Source organism: Microcaecilia unicolor, chromosome 4 (genome assembly GCF_901765095.1).
Source record: "Microcaecilia unicolor chromosome 4, aMicUni1.1, whole genome shotgun sequence".
In the NCBI taxonomy this organism is placed as follows: Eukaryota; Metazoa; Chordata; class Amphibia; order Gymnophiona; family Siphonopidae; genus Microcaecilia; species Microcaecilia unicolor.
The window spans coordinates 21,052,457-21,072,309 of NC_044034.1; the positions used below are offsets into that span (position 1 = coordinate 21,052,457).

The 19,853-nt window shown below is 43.6% G+C and overlaps 1 protein-coding gene across 2 annotated transcripts in view; it reads right to left on the bottom strand.

The window, feature by feature from the left end:
- The window catches only part of PLEKHB1 (pleckstrin homology domain containing B1), a 158,281-nt gene that overhangs the window by 49,383 nt on the left and 89,045 nt on the right, over window positions 1–19,853 (bottom strand). For both annotated transcript variants that reach the window (XM_030199326.1, XM_030199325.1), the window contains one exon: window positions 18,785–18,937. In XM_030199326.1, coding sequence (XP_030055186.1) covers window positions 18,785–18,937 — 153 coding nt within the window. The remainder of the gene's footprint in view (window positions 1–18,784; window positions 18,938–19,853) is intronic.

Consider the following 19,853-nt stretch of genomic DNA (forward strand, 5'->3'; position numbering starts at 1 on the left):
CACAAACCGCTTCCAAATGATAAAAAAAATGGCTTTAAAAACCCGAAGACATTATAGGGCTCATTTTCAAAACAAAATAAGCATCATAAGGTGGCAGAAAGATATTTTTCTCTCAAATTTCAAGGGGGTGTGTTGGGGGCATGTTTTGGGCAGGACCAAAAGATCTGCTGCATGGACACCTGAGTGTGGAGTACCGCAGGGATCCCCCCTCTCGCCAACTATTTTCAACCTAATGATGATCCCCTTGGCAAAACGTCTATCAAACCATAACCTTAACCCATACATATATGCCAATGATGTAATGATATATATTCCTTTCAAACAAGACATTAATGAAATCTCCAATGAAATCAACCAAAGTCTACACATCATGAACACCTGGGCAGATGCATTCCAATTGAAACTGAACGCAGAAAAAACTCAATGCCTCATACTTACCTCCCAATACAACACAAATAAATTAACACACCTAAACTAAATCTGCCAATCTCAGAAACTTTAAAAATCCTTGGAGTCACTATTGACCGCCATCTAACACTTGAGACTCACGCGAACAACACAACCAAAAAGATGTTCTACTCCATGTGGAAACTGAAAAGAATAAGACCATTCTTTCCAAGATCTGTCTTCTGCAGCCTAGTGCAATCACTCGTACTCAGTCATCTGGACTACTGCAACTCACTATACGCAGGCTGCAAAGAACAAATACGGAGGAAACTTCAAACAGCCCAGAATACAGCAGCCAGACTCATCTTCGTAAAACCAAAATACGAAAGTGCAAAACCCTTACTTGAGAAACTACATTGGCTCCCACTCAAGGAGCGTATTACTTTGAAAGTATGCACCTTAGTTCACAAAATCATTCACAGTGAAGCCCCTGCATACATGTCTGATTTAATAGACCTGCCACCCAGAAACGCTAAAAGATCATCCCAAACTTTCCTCAATCTCCACTTCCCTAAGTGCAAAGGCATAAAATACAAAGTACTGCATGCATCAACCTTCTCTTTTTTTTTTAAATTGAAAATTTTTATTAAACACAATTTAAATAATACAGTATAAGGCTATGTAGCCTTCAGAAGTCTTAAATACAACAGACATTTGAGTAACATCGCAATATATCTTAAATTTTAATAGTTTTCTCCCTACCCTCCCCCCTCCCACTCCCACCCTCCCCTGCTCATCATAATCCCCTGCTTGGTGAAATCCCCCTATTCTGGCCTCATATTAATCCATAGTTTCTCTAAATGAGTCCATTCTTTAGCATCAGGTTTATATTTGCCCATTCTCCTATCCGTCAACTGCTCTAGGCCCACAATATTTTTGATTCTCATCTTCCATGATGCAACAGTGGGACCAATTCCTTGTTTCCAATGGGCCGCAATTTCCAACTTTGCAGCTGCTAACCCCAACCTTTTAATCCGCCTTTGCCATTTCTGGCCCCGCTTGTTTCCCCAACCTAATAGGCACCATTTTGGCTCTATTGGAAATTGTGTATCTAGAATTTGTGTCAAATGCGTGGTAACATCAACCCAAAATGATTGTATAGCCCGACATTCCCACCATACATGCAGAAAGCTACCTATCCCAGTATCACACCGCCAACATTGATCGGATGTCATAGGGTATATTCGTTTTAACCTGTCCGGTGTGTAATACCATCTGCTTAAAACTTTGTATGCATTTTCTTTTATTAATACACAAATAGATGCTTTTTTTACCTCCATACACACCCTTTCCCATTCCTTCACGCTCAATTCAATATTTAGGTCTCGCTCCCACGCATTCATATAGGGTAACGTCTTCATTTTATCTCCCCTAATATACCTATAGAGTCTGGACACACCTTTCTTCCCTCCCTCCAGGGTCACCCAGATGTTTTCCAATGTCTCTCTTTCCCCGTGGGTCAGACTGCAACCACCCTTGTCTCCTCATAAAATGCCTAACTTGCAGATAAGCATAATGATCGGAGTCTGGCAGATTAAATTTCCTTTGAAGGGTTACAAACTCTCTCAATACCCCTTCTGACATAAGATCCCTGAATCTTTTCAATCCCTTTCGATTCCACTCCCAAAATACCCCTCCCTCTCGTCCTGCCGGGAACTCAGCTTCTTGCCGAATGTATGCTAGGGTGGAGGTTTTGACCCCCTTCTTATATTTATTCTTTAATACATCCCAAATACGTTGCAAATGAGTTATGAACGGATTGATATGTCCCCGGTGTGGGCTATACATCTTTACCGATCCCCATACTCCTCGTTCAAGATTGCACCAAGGTGCTAAATCCTGTTCCAAAGTTGCCACTGGAGAGTTATGCCCTTTGCTCCATTCCGCCACCTGTTTTAACTGCGCTGCTTGATAATACCACAATATATTGGGTAGCCCCCTGCCTCCCTCCTCCACTTTCCCCCACATAATTCTTTTCGATATTCTGGCCCGCTTGCCCCCCCATGCAAACAGAGATATATCAGCTTGTAGTTTACTTAGGGCTGCTGTGGGGACCTCTATCGGCAATGTTTGGAATAGAAACAGCATCCGAGGAACCAGATTCATCTTTATCACCGCTATCCTACCCCACCATGACAACAGTGCGTTTTTCCACCTGCTCATGTCTGAGCGCAGCTCTCGGAAAAGCGGAGCGTAATTCAATCCATATAATTGTGTTATGTCCCCTGGTATCCGAATTCCCAAATATTTAAAATTATCTCGTGCGAGCCTAAAGGGGAATTTTTGCAACAAGGCCTCCAGAAGGGGTTGTGATGCGTTAATGCCCAAAATTTCTGACTTATCATAATTTACTTTAAATCCAGACAGATCACCAAAAATTCGTATCTCATTACAAATGCTAGCTAAAGTCTCATCCGGATGACTTACATAAAAGAGGATATCATCCGCAAACAATGCTATCTTGTGTTCCCTTGCTCCCACTCTGAATCCCCGTATCAGTGTTGTCTCCCTAATCTTCTGTGCCAGTGGTTCAATTGCAATAGCAAAGAGCAAGGGAGAGAGTGGACACCCCTGTCTAGTCCCTCTCTGTATCTGTACCTGTTCTGAGTATCCCCCATTAACTTTTATCCTTGCCACTGGTGCTGTATATAATCCCTGGAGCCATGTCAAAATCCCTGGTCCAAACCCCATAGCCCTTAACACCTCCCACAGATAATTCCACTCAACCCGGTCAAAGGCCTTCTCTGCATCAGTTGTTAACAGCACCATAGCCTCCTCCCTTTGCTGCACCTCCCATATAATGTTAAGCGTTCTCCGAATATTGTCAGCCACTTGCCTTTTGGGAATAAAGCCTGATTGGTCTTTATGAATTAACTGGGGTAGGAATATATTGATTCTTTCAGCCATTACCTTAGCTAATATCTTAATATCGATATTTATTAAAGAGATTGGCCTGTATGAGCCACATTGTGTTGGATCTTTACCTGGCTTAGGGAGGACCGTTATCCCTGCTTCATACATACTCTTCGGCAGCGTCCCAGTCTGAAAGCATTCATTCCCCACCCTCACTAATAGTGGTCCTAATTCCTTCCCCAACAATTTATAGAATTTGGCCGTGTACCCATCTAATCCCGGTGCTTTCCCCCCCTTTAATCCTTTGATTACTCCTTCTATCTCTTCTTCCTTAATAGGTTTATCTAAATATTCCCTCTGTTGCTCCGTTAGCCTTTGTAGACCCAGCCCCTCTAAATAGTGTTGTATTCCTACCTTGCTGGCTCTCGTTTCTTTAGCATAAAGGGCTGCATAGTACTGAGCAAATCGGTCCCTAATCTCCCTATCCTGATGAACTAACTGGTCTCCTGTCCCCTTTATCTTAGTAATAGTATTACTTATCCGCTGTTGTCTAAGACTTCGTGCCAGCATTTTACCCGCTTTATTACTAAACTCAAAAAACTTCTGTCTCATGAGTTTTCGATGATATTCCATTTGACGTAATTGAATTTGTTGTAGTTCTGTCCTACATTCTTGCAATTCTCCCCAGATTCCCTGATTTCGACCTTTTTGATGCTGAGCTTCTAAAGTGGCCAATTTTTGCCGCACCTTCAGTTCTTGCTGTTGCCCCTCCCTTTTCCGCTGACTACCTCTCCTGATCAAATGCCCTCTCACGACCGCCTTCAGGGCGTCCCATAGGATCCCCTCAGAGATTTCCCCATTATCATTATGTTTTAAATAATCTTGCACCACTATTTTAATTTCTTCGCATGCCTCTACAGTGTCTAGCAAGGATTCATTTAGCCTCCAAAAAGTATGTCCCCGTACTCTCCCTAATCCCTTCCAAGTGATCCAAATGGGAGCATGATCCGACACATGAATGGTTCCTATGCCCGAATCTCTTACCTTTCCCCATAAGTTGCGGGACCCCCATAATGTATCTATCCTGGTGTAAGTACGCTGTGCATGAGAATAAAAAGAATAGGTCCTCTGCCCCGGATGCTGCATCCTCCAAACATCAATCAAGTCCAGATCCTTGACCATTCTCAATAATTTGGTTGTATTTGCCTGTCCCCTCCCCCTCTCACCTTTAGAGCGGTCCAAGTTTGACAAGGCCCAGTTGAAGTCACCCCCTAGCATTATGTCTCCTGATACAAAGTGCAGCAATTCCAACCTTAGGGCTTCAAAAAATGCACCCTGCCCCTCATTCGGTGCATAGACATTTATTAATGTAATTGGTTGATTATTTAGTTTGCCTTTAACCGCTATGCATCTGCCCTGACCTTCCACAAATGTTTGCTCATGGACAAAGGCGACTGTATCCTTTATGTAGATTGCCAGCCCTCCCTTTTTTCCCCCTCTGGGATCGGCCTGGAAGTATCCAGTGCCCATATTTTTATATTGTATTAATCTTTCATCTTTCTTTTGAATGTGCGTCTCTTGTAACATGATAATATCCCAATGCATTTTATGAATTTCCCTATATATCATACTTCTTTTCTCAGGGGTATTCAACCCATTCACATTCCATGAACCCACTGTTATCCCTCCCTCCTCCCTGCCCCCCCTCGCCCTTCCCCTCCCCCAATAAATCCCCTTGACTGGCCTCCAAATTTAGATGCCAGTTATGTCCCTAAGGAAGTGTCGTTCCGATGGGTTTTCCATCTGCAGTTTATCCTCTTTGTCCCCCCCTTGCCCACCCTCAACCATCTTATACAATCCCTCCTTTAATCATTTGTAACAGAAAAAGGATAACATTCTATGTTTCTTAACATATCTTCTCCTATAGTAAAGTATTCATACAACCAGATTTAGATCCGGGCAATTGCCCTGAGACAAGAAGTTTTTTTCAAGTCTCTGCGTCTCTCTCATGCTCTTGATCTTCGTGTGCTGGACTTCTACTGGCGTTGCCTCTGTTTTGCTGAATCCATCCCCCCGCACCTTTAGCGGTCTTGTTTTTTTGGGAGCTTTGTGGTGCCGTTGTTGCTTCTGGCAGGTCCGTGCACCCTAGCCCTGCCAATATTTTCCATGCATCTTCTGTTTGCAATATTTTCCTTGTTTGACTGCCCACTGATACCAAGATGCCACTGGGATACAACCATCTATATCGCAGGCCAGCTTTTTGCAGGTATTTAGTTATATCTTTAAAGTCCCGCCTTTTTTGTAGAGTAGCTCTCGCCAGGTCTTGAAAAATCTGCACCTTTGCATTGCTCCATGCAATTTCCCCCAGAGCACGTGCTTTCCGCCATACTGCTTCCTTAACTTGGAAATCGTGGAAGCAAACAATTATGTCTCTGGGGAAATCACTCCTCTGAGGTCCCAGACTTCGGTGAGCCCTATCAAGCTTTATTGTGGGCCCCTCCTGTATTTCCTGGGAGTCTTTTCCCTGATTCAAAATGTAGACACAGATCTCTCTTATAGTCTTCTCTACATCTTTATATTGAGACTCTTCCGGCAAGCCTTTGAAGCGTAGATTGCACCGCCTGGAGCGGTTTTCCAAATCTTCTACTTGCTGCTCTATATTCAGTCTCATTTGCTGTTCCGTATTCACTTTCTTTCTCAGGGTTTTTAATTCTCCCACTAAAGCTTCCGTTCGTTCCTCAGTCTCAACTAGACGGTGGCCCATATCCTTTACTTCTTCCCGGAGCTCTGCTACAGCTGACTGGATGCTTTTCCTGGTATTTATCATCTCTGATTTAAGCTCCTGGAACCATCTGATGATTTCATTTCTTTCTATCTCGGTCTCACCCGCGCTGAGCTCCTCCATCTCATTATCTGGTTCTTCTTCCTCATTCGGCGCCATTTTAGCTCCGCTCTGCAGGAGAGCCACGCTCCCTTTTTTTACAACTCGTGGCGATTCCGCCGAGTATTTATACTTCGCCAGCTTCTTTCTGGCCGCCATACGCTTTTATTATCCTTTTCCCTCGTTCACTGTGTTGCTTTTCTCGCTTTTATCATGGGGTAGACGCTTCTTTTTAGCTTTAACCCACGGAGCTCTTCGATCAGGCTACCGCTTACATCGGTGACGTCACTTCCTCCAGCATCAACCTTCTCTTATATGAGCACGCAATTCTGGAATACACTACCACGCAACCTGAGAACGATCTACGAACTAACCGACTTCCGCAAACTATTGAAGACTCACCTCTTTGAGAAAATTTATTGCAAGGATCAAAACACATGAAGTCCATACACACTAATAGAAATGCATCAATACACTCTTTTCTGAATTCTCTTCCCCCATACTTTCACCACACTTAAAACGCTACCCACAGATAAAATTGTATACCCTAATGTTCTCTTGCTATTGTTCTATCGCCCTATCATTTCCCCATTGTTACATTCCACTGTTCTATTCCCCAAATGATGTTTTGACTTTGACTTTGTCTTCCCACAACTCTTCACAATGTAACCCATAATTGTACTGTAACAAATTGTATTTCCATCATTCACAATGTATTGTAAGCCACACTGAGCCCTCAAATAGGTGGGAAAATGTGGGATACAAATGCAATAAATAAATAAAAATAGACATTTTTCTGCAATAATGGAACAAAATGAAAAAAATCTAGGGCCAAAATTAAGACATTTTTGGCTAGACCCATTTCAATCATGACTAAGAGGCAAAGTTCCATAGGTTTCTATGGAACTTTGGGAGGCTAAGTGCTTTGAAAGTATGCCTCAATGTGACCAAAAGGTGCCCTAAATGACCACTGGAAGAATTAAGGCATAACTTTCCTTACTCCCCCAGTGGTCACTGACCACCTCCCAGCCCCCAAAGACGTGACAGTACATATCAGGTTCTATGACAGCTTCAGATATGATGGCCATTCCTATTAAAGTAGTAAACAGGTCCCAGGAATAGCCTAGTGATCAGTGCAGTGGACTGTAGATAAGGGGACCCTGGCCCATATTCCACTAACTGGTACACTTGTGGTGGAATGTGCGAGCCTTCCAAAAACACTAAATATCTACTGTACCTACATATACATGACACCTGTAGGCATAAGGGCTATTGCTGTGGTGCACAGTTGGGTATAGTAGGCTTTCGGTGGGTTTTGGAGGGTTCACCACACAACGTATAAGGGGATAACTTTGAGATGTGTATCCGGGACTTTTTATTTGAAGTCCCCCTAGGGTGCCCCACTGCTCTGCTTGGAAATCTGTGTGGCCAGTCTCCTAAGGAGGTACCTCCCCATGCATCCCAATGGCTTGTTTTTATGCGTTTTTCTGTGGAGGTTTTTTTTTCTCAAAATGGTCCTAAAAGATAGATGCACTGAGCACAAATCATCTAGCAAATGGCCATTTTCAAAACAAAAAGTTGGACGCTTTTCTGGTTTGAAAATGACCATTATTGCTACTGGACATTTGGACTTTTTTTGTAAAATGTCCAAAATTGGCTTAAATATCATATCAAAAAATGCCCCTTTATGCTCCCAAACTGGAATGCATATGTGTTCCAATGATACATGCATCTGCGCAAATAATGTCATACTCTCATTAGAACAAGGGGGGAGACTTCAAATAGCAATTGCAAAGAAAAATAGCCCAATGGAAGCAAATAAGATTGTAAAAGACTCTCGATAAAATAAAATAAAAAATCATTTGAATAAGTGACTTAAAAACTTATATAAGAAAAACACATATAAAAGCATGACCCTGCATGATAATAAATACGTATGAATTGCAAAATAAAAGCAAAATACACCATAGCATTGAAATACAAGTTATATAACCCAAGAACATCATAAATGTCTCATCAAAAAACAACTAGAACCAAATGATAAATACATCTAAAATAAAATCAGAAAACATCATAAACATTTGGCATGAATACATTATAGAAACATTGATAAGTCCATCTCTTTATTCAGCCTGCTGGGAGTTAAGGTATCTAATTTAAAAATGTTGTTCTACTCTTATAAAATGCTATCTATATCTCCACCTCTCGAAGAGAATCAGATTTGCATAGCTGTGACATGCACATTGGTCCATACACTGATATCTCATTATTGTTTGGAAAGTTACTCCTGACACAGGACAGTAGATTTGGTCAGTCAGTCTTCCAGAATTTCTTTGAGGTTTAGCATCCAACTCCATCCCATCAGGGGCCCATTATTTTGACTTATAATTTGCTTTCATTAAAAAAAATCTGCAAAACTAGAAAGGGCTCATTGACACAAAACAAACAGTTCTTGGGTATGTCCATTAATAGTGTCTTTTGGTTCCCCCCACCGCCTCCTTTGTGTTGAAGGCAGCCTGTAGCTACGGGATCCCAAATGTGAGGATTTGATATCATGATTTTCCTTGGAGAAAAGCAAGCTACCTACCTTTAGCAAGTGTTCCTCAGGATACAAGGAGTGGCCTAATGGTTAGTGTAGCGGGTTGCGTACCTGGGGAACTGAGTTCACTTCCTTCTGCTGCCTGATGGTCAGCAGTGGGTTGAGATCCAGGGGAACCAGGTTCAATTCCCTCTGCAGCTCTGTGTGACCCTGGGCAAGTCAATTAACCCTCTCCGTTGCCCAAGTATAACAGTAGTACAATGTACTACTTAGATTGTGAGCCCACTAGGGTCAGACACAGTACCTGTAAAATGAAACTGTAAACCGGTATATAAATACTTGAATGAATGAATTCAGTTTTCACATTCCCTTCCATCTGTTCTGGGAGTTGTCTCCTTAACTTAGCTATTCAGTAACTGAGGAGGTCCCATGTAGGAACTCAGGCACATGAACAGGAGTGCTTCTGAAAAGTTTCTAGATCTTTTCTGGGCTGAAAGGTGATTCCCATTGAAGCATGGTTGTTGACATCACTCAAAATTGAGGACTTGTATCCTGCTGTCCATGGAGAATACCTGCTACAAGCAAGTATCTTGCTTTGCTTCATTCACATGGACACATATGACAACTTCTGATAAGAATTTAGGATGAGTATTCAGTACAACTTTATTGTGATGCATCTGAGTGTAAGGTTTGTATCTGAATAAGGCTTGAAGCTTGCTGATTCCTCTTGCTGAAGTAACTGCTACTGGAAAGAGCACTTTCCAAGTGAAATGCTTGAGAGATGAGAATTTCATGGGCTCAAATAGCAGTTTCATAAGAGATGAAAGGACTACATTCTGGTTCTATAAGAAGTGGCTTCTGAATAGATGATTTGATATGAAGAAGTCTTTTCATGAATCTTGAAACAATCGGGCAATGGGAAGCTGGTGTTCTATCCTTCAGGACATGATAGGCAGAGAGTGCCCTGAGATGTGCTCTGATAAAGGACAGCTGCAATCCCAGGAGATAAAGATAATATAAATATTGCAGTATGGTATCAGGGGAGAGGATACCAAAAGAGGTTTAGTCTGTTAGTGAAACACCAGACTTAAAAGCCCTTCCATTTAAAAAGTATACAAACCTCTCATGGAAGGCTTTCTGGCTCCCACATCTTGAATTGGAGATGGCAGACTCCAATAGGCAACTAAACATTACCAAATTCAGTGCCTTGAGGAAGGGATGCAGAAGGGAACCCCTTGGCTGCATTATGAAGGTTGGAAAGGGGAGGAAGAACCAAGATGTGGAGAGGCAACCACTAGGTTCTTTTGGGAAACAACAAATTCCAGGTTGATTCCAATGAAGAATAATTAAGAATTTCCAAGGGTATGAGACAGAGTCTTCAGGAAATAGGATAATAAATGATAGCTACAGGAAAGTTGATGCTCCAGGGTAGGCTACTCTATTTTAAGGAATTGCAGGAAGTATATCAGATGGAAGATAGAGATCACTATGGAGAGGGATCTCCAACAAGAGATAACACCTTTTGAGAAATTATTGAATGTGGGCAGGAAGAGAGGAGGATAATGGTGATCTACAAAATGCTGAGCCCCCAGCCTACAACGAAGTTTAAATATTTATTGGACTGGAAAAAATGATTTGGGCCATTCCTTAAATGAAAATCAATGGAAACAAATTTATCAAATAATTCCAAAGATATCTATCTTCACATCTCTTGTGGAGAATGGATACAAACTATTAGATAGATGGTACTATAGACCAGACCAGCTGCAAAAATTGTACCCCAATGTGAGTGCTAATTGCTGGAGGAACTGTAGTAACAAAGGGATGCATATGATGGGATTGCATCCAAATGCAATAATACTGGGAGCAATTTATTGGGATATTGGGGTGAAAATATTCCACCATCCGTGCTGGTATTCCTGCTGAATCAGCCAATAATTGGATTGACTCCCAGGAAAAGCCAGTTGGTGGGGCTGAGCTGCATGGCAGCAAGAATGACAGTAGCAGCAGCTTGGACGCAGGTCAATGCTCCATGTAAGGAAGAGATCTGTAAAATACTGTGGAATGTGTACAGTATGTCTAAACTGATTGCACTGCTACACGGAAAGATGGATACCTTTGACAAAGTTTGGTCACCATTTGTTCAGTGGTATGAGAAAGGTTAAGAACTTGGTTTTTCATTTAAGAGGTGGAGGGAATTTGCAGAAGAGGTTATTAATGCTGAAATATAAGGAGGAGAGAGAGAGAGAAAATGAAAGGGTTACAATCAGAATAGGGGTGTACTGAAGGAACCACTGTATGTCACATGTTTGTTTTGCACACAACAACAAAAGAGGCTCTTCAAGTCCACAGCACACAACAAGATCCTTGGCGCATATGTTTTTTTTCTGCAAAAACGTTAGAGCATACTGGGGACTTATTTGGGCGAAATTGTGTATTATTTTTCATCTGCCTGAGACTGCAGCAATCTCCTATGAGGTTGTGATACTGCGTGCCTCTTCCCCTACTATTACCCTTCTTGAGTCAGATAAGAAACTGTTTAATATTCTGTTAGCTGTCGCTTTGCATTTAATTGTTACACATTGGAAAACTAATGCGCATCTAAATTATAACGAATGGTGGAGTTACGTATGTGTGATCCGAAAATATGAAGCACTTCTTGCCCATAAGCATCACAGAGTGCAGTCTGTCTTGAAGACCTGGGCTCGCCTAGACTTATTTTGTCAGGCATCTCGTAGCACTACTTGATCTTGGCCTCTAGGTATTGTCCTGGAACGTATATGTATTTGCACTTGGAAGCCATAGGCGTAGACTGGGGGGGGGTGAGGGGGGGCAATGCCCCCCCAAACGACGATGAGGCGCCGCCGCCGCGCCATTAGTTTAAAAAAAAGGGAAGCCAAGCGGAGTAGCGGACGGAGAGGAGCATGTCCGTCTACCCCTCTCTCTTCCTCCCTCCCTCCCTCCGCAGCAGTCTTTTCCAGCGTTCCTGGCAGCGGTAGCGATGTACACGCTGCCTTTGGCTCTGCCCCGAAGGCTTCTCTTCAAGTTCCTGTTCCCGCATAGGTGGGAACAGGAACTTGAAGAGAAGGCTTCCGGGGCAGACCGAAGGCAGCGTGTACATCGCTACTGCTGCCAGGAACGCTGAAAAAGCTGAAGACTGTTGCCTGCGGCAGAGGGAGGGAGGGAGGAAGAGAGGGGGTAAACGGAGTCACCATCTTGGACCTCGCGGGGGGTGGGGTGGGGAGCAGAGGGAAGATGGATGGGACTGGGAGGGGTGGGGAGCAGAGGGAAGGAGCAGGAGATGAATGGGACTGGGAGTGGTGGGGAGCAGAGGGAAGGAGCAGGAGATGAATGGGACTGGGAGGGGTGGGAAGCAGAGGGAAGAAGCAAGAGATGGATGGGACTGGGAGGGGTGGGAAGCAGAGGGAAGGAGCAGGAGATGGATGGGACTGCGAGGGGTGGGGAGCAGAGGGAAGGAGCAAGAGATGGATGGGACTGCGAGGAGTGGGGAGCAGAGGGAAGGAGCAACAGATGGATGGGACTGGGAGGGGTGGGGAGCAGAAGGAAGGAGCAAGAGATGGATGGGACTGGGTGGGGTGGGAAGCAGAGGGAAGGAGCAAGAGATGGATGGGACTGCGAGGGGTGGGGAGCAGAGGGAAGGAGCAACAGATGGATGGGACTGGGAGGGGTGGGGAGCAGAGGGAAGGAGCAAGAGATGGATGGGACTGGGTGGGGTGGGAAGCAGAGGGAAGGAGCAAGAGATGGATGGGACTGCGAGGGGTGGGGAGCAGAAGGAAGGAGCAAGAGATGGATGGGACTGCGAGGGGTGGGGAGCAGAGGGAAGGAGCAAGAGATGGATGGGACTGTGAGGGGTGGGGAGCAGAGGGAAGCCTACTGGAAAGAAGACACTGAATAAAACAGAAGACACTGGGACCAAAGCGAATAGAAAAACTAAATGATCAGACAACAAAGGTAGATAAAAGTATTTTATTCATAATTTATTAATTGAAATGTGTCAGCTTTTTGAAATGTGCATCTGTGATATTTTGCCTGTAAATTCAATTCCTTCCTCCACATTAGCATATTCATTTGCATATGTATATATGCAAATGATATGCTAATATGCTCCGCCCATTCTTTGCCCCCCCCCCCCCCCCCCCCCCAAATGAAACAGTCAAACTACGCCTATGTTGGAAGCCATGGTGTTTTTTTTTCCATTCTTTTTGTTATGTGTTGTTTGCTTTTGTGTATACTTTTCTGTTGTATTTTGAAAACCTTTAATAAAATGTGATACAAAAACGAAAAAAGAACTACAAAGAAACAAAAACCAGAGCAGACCCGAAGTCCAGAGAAACCTTTACTGAAATAGATCCAATGTGGCCACGTTTTGCCAAAAAGGCTGTATCAGGGGATTACTGACACACTACACATAAAAATGTAAATCATAGATATAATTAAATTACAAATAGACATGCAATTTGTTTGAAAAACAAATTAAAAACATGCAATATTAAAACATAAGCATATAAATGTTAAAATCATAAACTAAAAACATACTAAAGGAGAGAGTGGCTAACATGTAAACCAGTAACCAACAAAAACCAGTTAAAACATCCATAACCAATACAGACCATAGCTGTACTTTTGAAATACCACAGTGTACAACATAATTATAAAACTCTCTATATCAGAACACTATAGTGCATGTATATAAAAACAAACTGAATATAAGCCAGAAAGGACACATACCCAACAAGGGGATAGAGCAGTGCTTCCCCTAGCTAGCAAAACAGGTATCCAAGACTGCCTTAAGAAAATTTTAAATTTGCCAAATAAAGTAATATTACCAAAATTGTCTTTAAAAGAAAGCTTATAAGAAGGGGGAATACTTACAGTTAGCAGCTCCTGAAAACCAGAGAAAAAGAGCAATGTAATGCAGAACAGCTGCTTCTCACCTCACACTCAAAACAGTGAATCACCCATATTGAAAAACAGTTTTATACTGGCTGTGGGGGTCAGAGACAGCTGCAAAAAAACTGGGTTTTCAAAAACTGATTTAAATGTTTAAAAAACATAAAATTAGATGTCCAATCCAGTTCCAAATGCATGAAAGTGCTCTAAACAAAAGATAGTGCCAGAATTGAAACTTATATAAAAAAAACCTCAAGACTGCCCAAAATAGCGATTCAGCTAAAATTTCAAAAGTTAAAACCAAGGATGGATTTGACAACTACTAACCATGACCTCCTTAAAACAGTAATTTTTAAGAAAAATTATTTTATTATTATTTGTTACATTTGTATCCCCACATTTTCCCACCTATTTGTAGGCTCAATGTGGCCTACATAGTACCGGAGAGGCGTTTGCAGACTCCAGTGTAAACAAATACAAAGTGATATTGTGGTTAGATAAAGTTCATGTGGCACAGCCACATTATGGAATCATACAACGGAAGAGTTGTGTTATGTCCATTACGTACTTTAGTTTTGTTGTGTTGCAGAGATCTGGCATTTATGTTGGATTAGTAGGGTATGCCTGTTTAAACAGGTTAGTTTTTAGTTTTTTCCGGAAGTTTAGGTGGTCGTACCAGGGGCGTATCTGAGGTTCGGCGGTAGGGGGGGCAGGGGCTAGAGTGAGGGGGCACATTATCGTACTGATGAGCTACTCCATGGGTGCTTTAGGTTTAGGATCATCGCTCTGCTTTCTGCATCTTCTTCCGAGCCCCAGGTTTATGAAGGCCAGAACAGGTTTTCCTTTATGATCAGCCTGTACTTTGCCCCATCCACCAGCTATGTAGGCAATACAGAAAGTGTCTTTAAACAAATAACTATAGATTATAATATATATTGTTAATGGGTCCACTTGTAATATAAAAATGCAAAAAAGGAGGAAAAGACCTCAAAGGACCTGGGCGCTCAAGTGAACATTGCCATTTCTATCTTCACAGCACTCACCGGGCCATTATGTCATCATTAGCCAAAAACCTTACATATATTTTTATCCTTTTTATTGCTCAAAAAACATCCCGCTCACCTCGATCCATGAACAGCAAAAGTGCAAACCCATACAAAACAAAAAGACATATATTAAGATACGTGGAGGGGCATAATTGAAAGGGACGCCCAAGTTTTGTTGAGGACGTCCTCGCAAAGCGTCCTGATGGAGGGGCGGGGAAACCCGTATTATCGAAGCAAGATGGACGTCCATCTCTCGTTTCAATAATACGGTTGGGGACGCCCAAATCTTGAAATTTTGGTCGTCCTTAGAGATGGTCATCCATAGACTTGGTTGTTTCTGATTTTTGGCGATAATGGAAACCAAGGACGCCCATCTCAAAAACGACCAAATGCAAGCCCTTTGGTCATGGGAGGAGCCAGCATTTCCAGTGAACTGGTCCCCCTGACATGCCAGGACACCAACCGGGCACCCTAGGGGGCACTGCAGTGGAGTTCATAAAATGCTCCCAGGAACACAGCTCCCTTACCTTGTGTGCTGAGCCCCCCAAAACCCACTACCCTCAACTGTACACCACTACCATAGCCCTTATGGGTGAAGGGGGGCACCTAGATATGGGTACAGTGGGTTTTGGAGGGCTTGCTGTTTCCTCCACAAACGTAACAGGTAGGGGGGATGGGCCTGCCTGCCTAAAGTGCACTGCACCCACTAAAACTGCTCCAGGTACCTGCATACTGCTGTGATGGACCTTAGTATGACATCTGAGGCTGGCACAAAATATTTTGAAAGATATTTTTTGAGGGTGGGAGGGGGTTAGTGACCACTGGGGGAGTAAGGGGAGGTCATCTGGTCATTTCGGCCACCTTTTTGTGCCTTGGTCGTAAGAAAAACACGACCAGGTAAAGTCCTCCAAGTGCTCGTCAGAGACGCCCTTTTTTTTCCATTATGGGTCGAGGACGTCCATGTGTTAGGCATGCCCAAGTCCCGCCTTCGCCATGCCTCCGATATGCCCCCTTGAACTTTGGACGTCCCTGCGATGGAAAGCAGTTGGGGATGTCCAAAATCGGCTTTTGATTATACCGGACGACCCTGGGAGAAGGACGCCTATCTTCCGATTTGTGTCGAAAGATGGGTGTCCTTCTCTTTCGAAAATGAGCCAGTTAGCTTCTTATTAGTTGATCCAGCTGCATAGCTCCTGATAACATAACTCTTGGTAATACAAAAAGTGTCCCCAGAGTTCCTTGGTGGCTGTAGAACAGAAGACTGTCACAGTCTCATCTTCCATAAACTCAAAAATACTAGATTATATTTTTCTACAATATAGCAAACATCCACAACAGAAAGATGTTTTAAATATATTACAATAAAAAATGTTAATGCATCTTTTTATTACAAAGAAAGAAATTAATGGATAAACTAGTAAGGTAGCCATGCTAGTCCACTTTAAGGGGTTAATAAATAAATAAAGAGAGAAAAAAAAGAAAAATAAAGCGAGATCATTTTATTGGACAAAGTTACAACATTTTTTGACTAGGGTTTGGAGGCCAAAACCTTCCTTCTCACGTCAGGACAGCAATTAATAAAAATAAGCCTAGGAAACATATCTGTGAATAAAAAAGCTGATCAAATAATGCAATCAGAAGGTCACTGCACATACTCTGAAATCTTGGATTCCATGTACTAATATTGTGTTTATTTTTGCAGCACAACATCTCAGAATTTGTACTTACAGCTAACTCCAAAGAAAGTATCCTAATGCAGAGAGTTAGAAACAACTCTCCTAACTAATGGGCTTTTTTTTACAAGAAGGCATTAAACCCTAACAAGCGCTTAGGGCTCAAGAAAAGGCTTACTGCAAAATGTGTTAGGTCTTGTGGTAGTTTGCATGTTAGCACACACTAACCTGTGTGTTAGCTATTTCTGCAGGGGGCATGTCATAGAGAATGGGTGTGAAAGCGTTATTCGGCTAGCATATTTTGATTAGCATAAGCTAACTGGATAATGCGGCGTTAACGCAGGAGCGCGCACCTCCTTTGTTAAATTTTTGCAGGTACTGTTAGTGTGAACATTTGTGAACAACCTGCAAAAAAAAGTTTAAAAATAGGCCCAGATTTCAGTGCACCTTAGTAAAAGGGCCCCTAAGTCTAGGTCAGTGATGGCGAACCTTGGCACGCGTGCCAGAGAGGGCACGCAGAGCTCTCTCCCTTGGCACACGCGCCGTCGCCATCACTGGTCCGCCCACTCTCCCTCCCAGTTTGGCCTTCCTCCCGCCCTCCCTCCAACCCAATGAGCAACGGGCCGCCCGCCCGTCCTCCCTCCCAGCACCAGGAACCCCCCTCCTCCTAAAATTTAAAAAGCGTACCTCCTCGGAGTCGGGGTTAAGGCGGCGTGCGTCGGTAGCGGCAGCGAAGCGCATGTGCTTCGCTTTGATGCGCCGCGGTGGGACCAGAGCTTGAGAGACAGGGAAGGCCGAAGGCGCATCGAGCAAAGCACACGCGCTTCGCTGCCGCTACCGACGCACGCCGCCTTAACCCCGACTCCGAGGAGGTACGCTTTTTAAATTTTAGGAGGGGGGTTCCTGGTGCTGGGAGGGAGGCCTGCCTGATGGTGGGTGCTGGGTGGGAGGGAGGCCTGATGGTGGGTGCTGGGTGGGAGGGAGGCCTGCCTGATGGTGGGTGCTGGGTGGAAGGGAAGCCTGATGGTGGGTGCTGGGTGGGAGGGAGGCCTGGTGCTGGGTGCTGCCAGGTGCTGGGAGGGAGGGCAGGGGGGAGAGGAGGGTGGCTGGACATTTGTGGCTGGAGGGGAGAGGAGGGTTGCTGGAAACGGAGTTAAGAGAACAGATAGAGAGCAGCAGAATCAGCGACTAGAACCAATATGGATAGAAAAACAAAATCACCAGACAACAAAGGTAGGAAAAATCATTTTATTTTCATTTTAGTGTTTGGAATATGTCGAATTGGAGAATTTACATCTGCTGTCTTATTTTGCACTGGGTATACTGGAGCTGTAACAGCTTACAGAAATGATTTATAATGGAAGAAAATCATGTTATTTTTTTCTCCTATACTAGTATAATATTTTCAATGATGTCTGTTTATTTGCGCCATGGCTGGTGTAAGGGGTGTGGCTATCATAGGGGTGGAGTCATATGTGGTGACCCCGCCCATAATGAGTACCGGCACTTTGCGATAAATAATTCGATTTTGGGTTGCTGTTTGGGCACTCGGTCTCTAAAAGGTTCGCCATCACTGGTCTAGGTCTTCATTCCTTTCCTATCACTGCTTTTCCCTGACACCAGACTCCATTTATTTATTTAAAAGGATTTATTCCCCACTCATTCAATTACCATCATCCACAGCGGGTTGCAGACCATGCACAATAAAATAAAACACAAAAACAGACACCACTATGAAAATACCTCTGAATATTATTTCCAAAAGTGTATCCAGGGCAAGCTCATCTAGTTCTGGTTTTATTTCTATGAATATGTGGAATTGGAGTCCTCTTGTTCTTGAACTGGGGTAAAACCAGGACTGGGGAACTCTTTCATGAAACACAGTGAAGCCACTCTATAATGCTATCTCTCACATTGCTAATTTGAAGGTTACTGACAATCTTGCTACTTCACTTGAAGGGGTCTTGCAAAAATGCCATATTCTGAAGAACAACCAGATGTGACGTTGCCACAGATCTCATATGCAGTGGCGTACCAAGAGGGGGGGGGGGGGCGGTGGGGGCGGTCTGCCCCGGGTGCACGCCGGTCAGCTTCGTTCGTTTCCATGCTCCCTCTGCCCCGGAACAGGTTACTTCCTGTTCCGGGGCAGAGGGAGCATGGAAACGAACGAAGCTGACCGGCGCGCGGCACCCCTCCAGCGGCGTGCACCCGGGGGGGGGCGGGTTCTTTCGCTGGGGTGGGGGGGTCCTTTCACCGTGGGGGGGGGGGGGGGGGTCGCGCTGCACCCGGGGGGCGGGGCGCATCAGCGATCCGCCCCGGGTGTCAGCCCCCCTAGGAACGCCACTGCTCATATGTGTATGATTTTTAAATCAAAGCAGAAAAGTTATTTTTCATCCTTAATCATGATTACCTTGAGTGCTGCTCCTTGCCTTACCTTGACACTCTTGGCCAGCCTTTACATCAGTACAATTAAATCTGAGGAAGATCATGTCTTTTAAAGTGCGCCGACTATCATCAGAGTAATATACAAGGACTCCATTCATCCACAAGTCAAACCAGCGTTTTTTCCAGCGTCGTAGGAAGGAGCCTTGGAACAGACAGGAAGAAGAGAGCAAATGTAGCTATTAAGATGAGGCAATTACGGCCCTAACCACTTTACTGGACCATTTTGGTCTTTATCTGCTATCATCTACCATGTTACCGTGCATATATTATCAGGTAAATTTTTAGTAGAAAACAAGGAGGTTATTTTGAAAGCCCTATTCACAATATTCATGTGGAAATGCTAACATTTACACATCTATATTCAATTTTCCAAGTTTATTCAAGACTCTCTATTCTGTCTGAGCAGCTTACAAACTATTAAACCAAAAGGGAATAACGTGTAGAAACTGATTTCAAAAAGCCACTAGCTCACTTGAAAACACACACTATATAGAGATTTCAAGGAACTGTGGTTTTAAAGTGTGACTTGGCAGGTCTAAAATCTACATGTATATTCCTCATTTTACAAAGGAAATATCTGTTCAGTGCCAGGGCCGTCTGTGGGCGGAGTCAGGGTGGAGCCAAGTGTATCTGGTTAGTGGTCATATTCAGACCACTAACCTGATAACAATGCAGATAAATTTAGGACATCTAATCTGATTATCGTTCAACACCCGGATACTTCCAATGGTCATGCAAGTCCCAGACGTTCAGTGCCGGTGTCCAAATTAGGCCCAGTATTAAATATCCAGGTCACATTTCTTCCACAGTGGTCGGTACCTTTAAGATCACTGACCGCCACAGGCTGAATATCGTCCCAAACATACTTTGCACCATGGTTTATTGCAGAATACGACCACCTAGAATGTCAGATGGAGTCTTTCTGGCACAGTTGTCATTACCCAATTTTTAACATTGTTGCAGCTACTTAAAGTTATAAGTTTTTTACCCCCAGACATTAAACAGGTCAATATTCAACCAGGGTTGTCAACATGTTTTTTTTTTTAACTGGTTGCAGC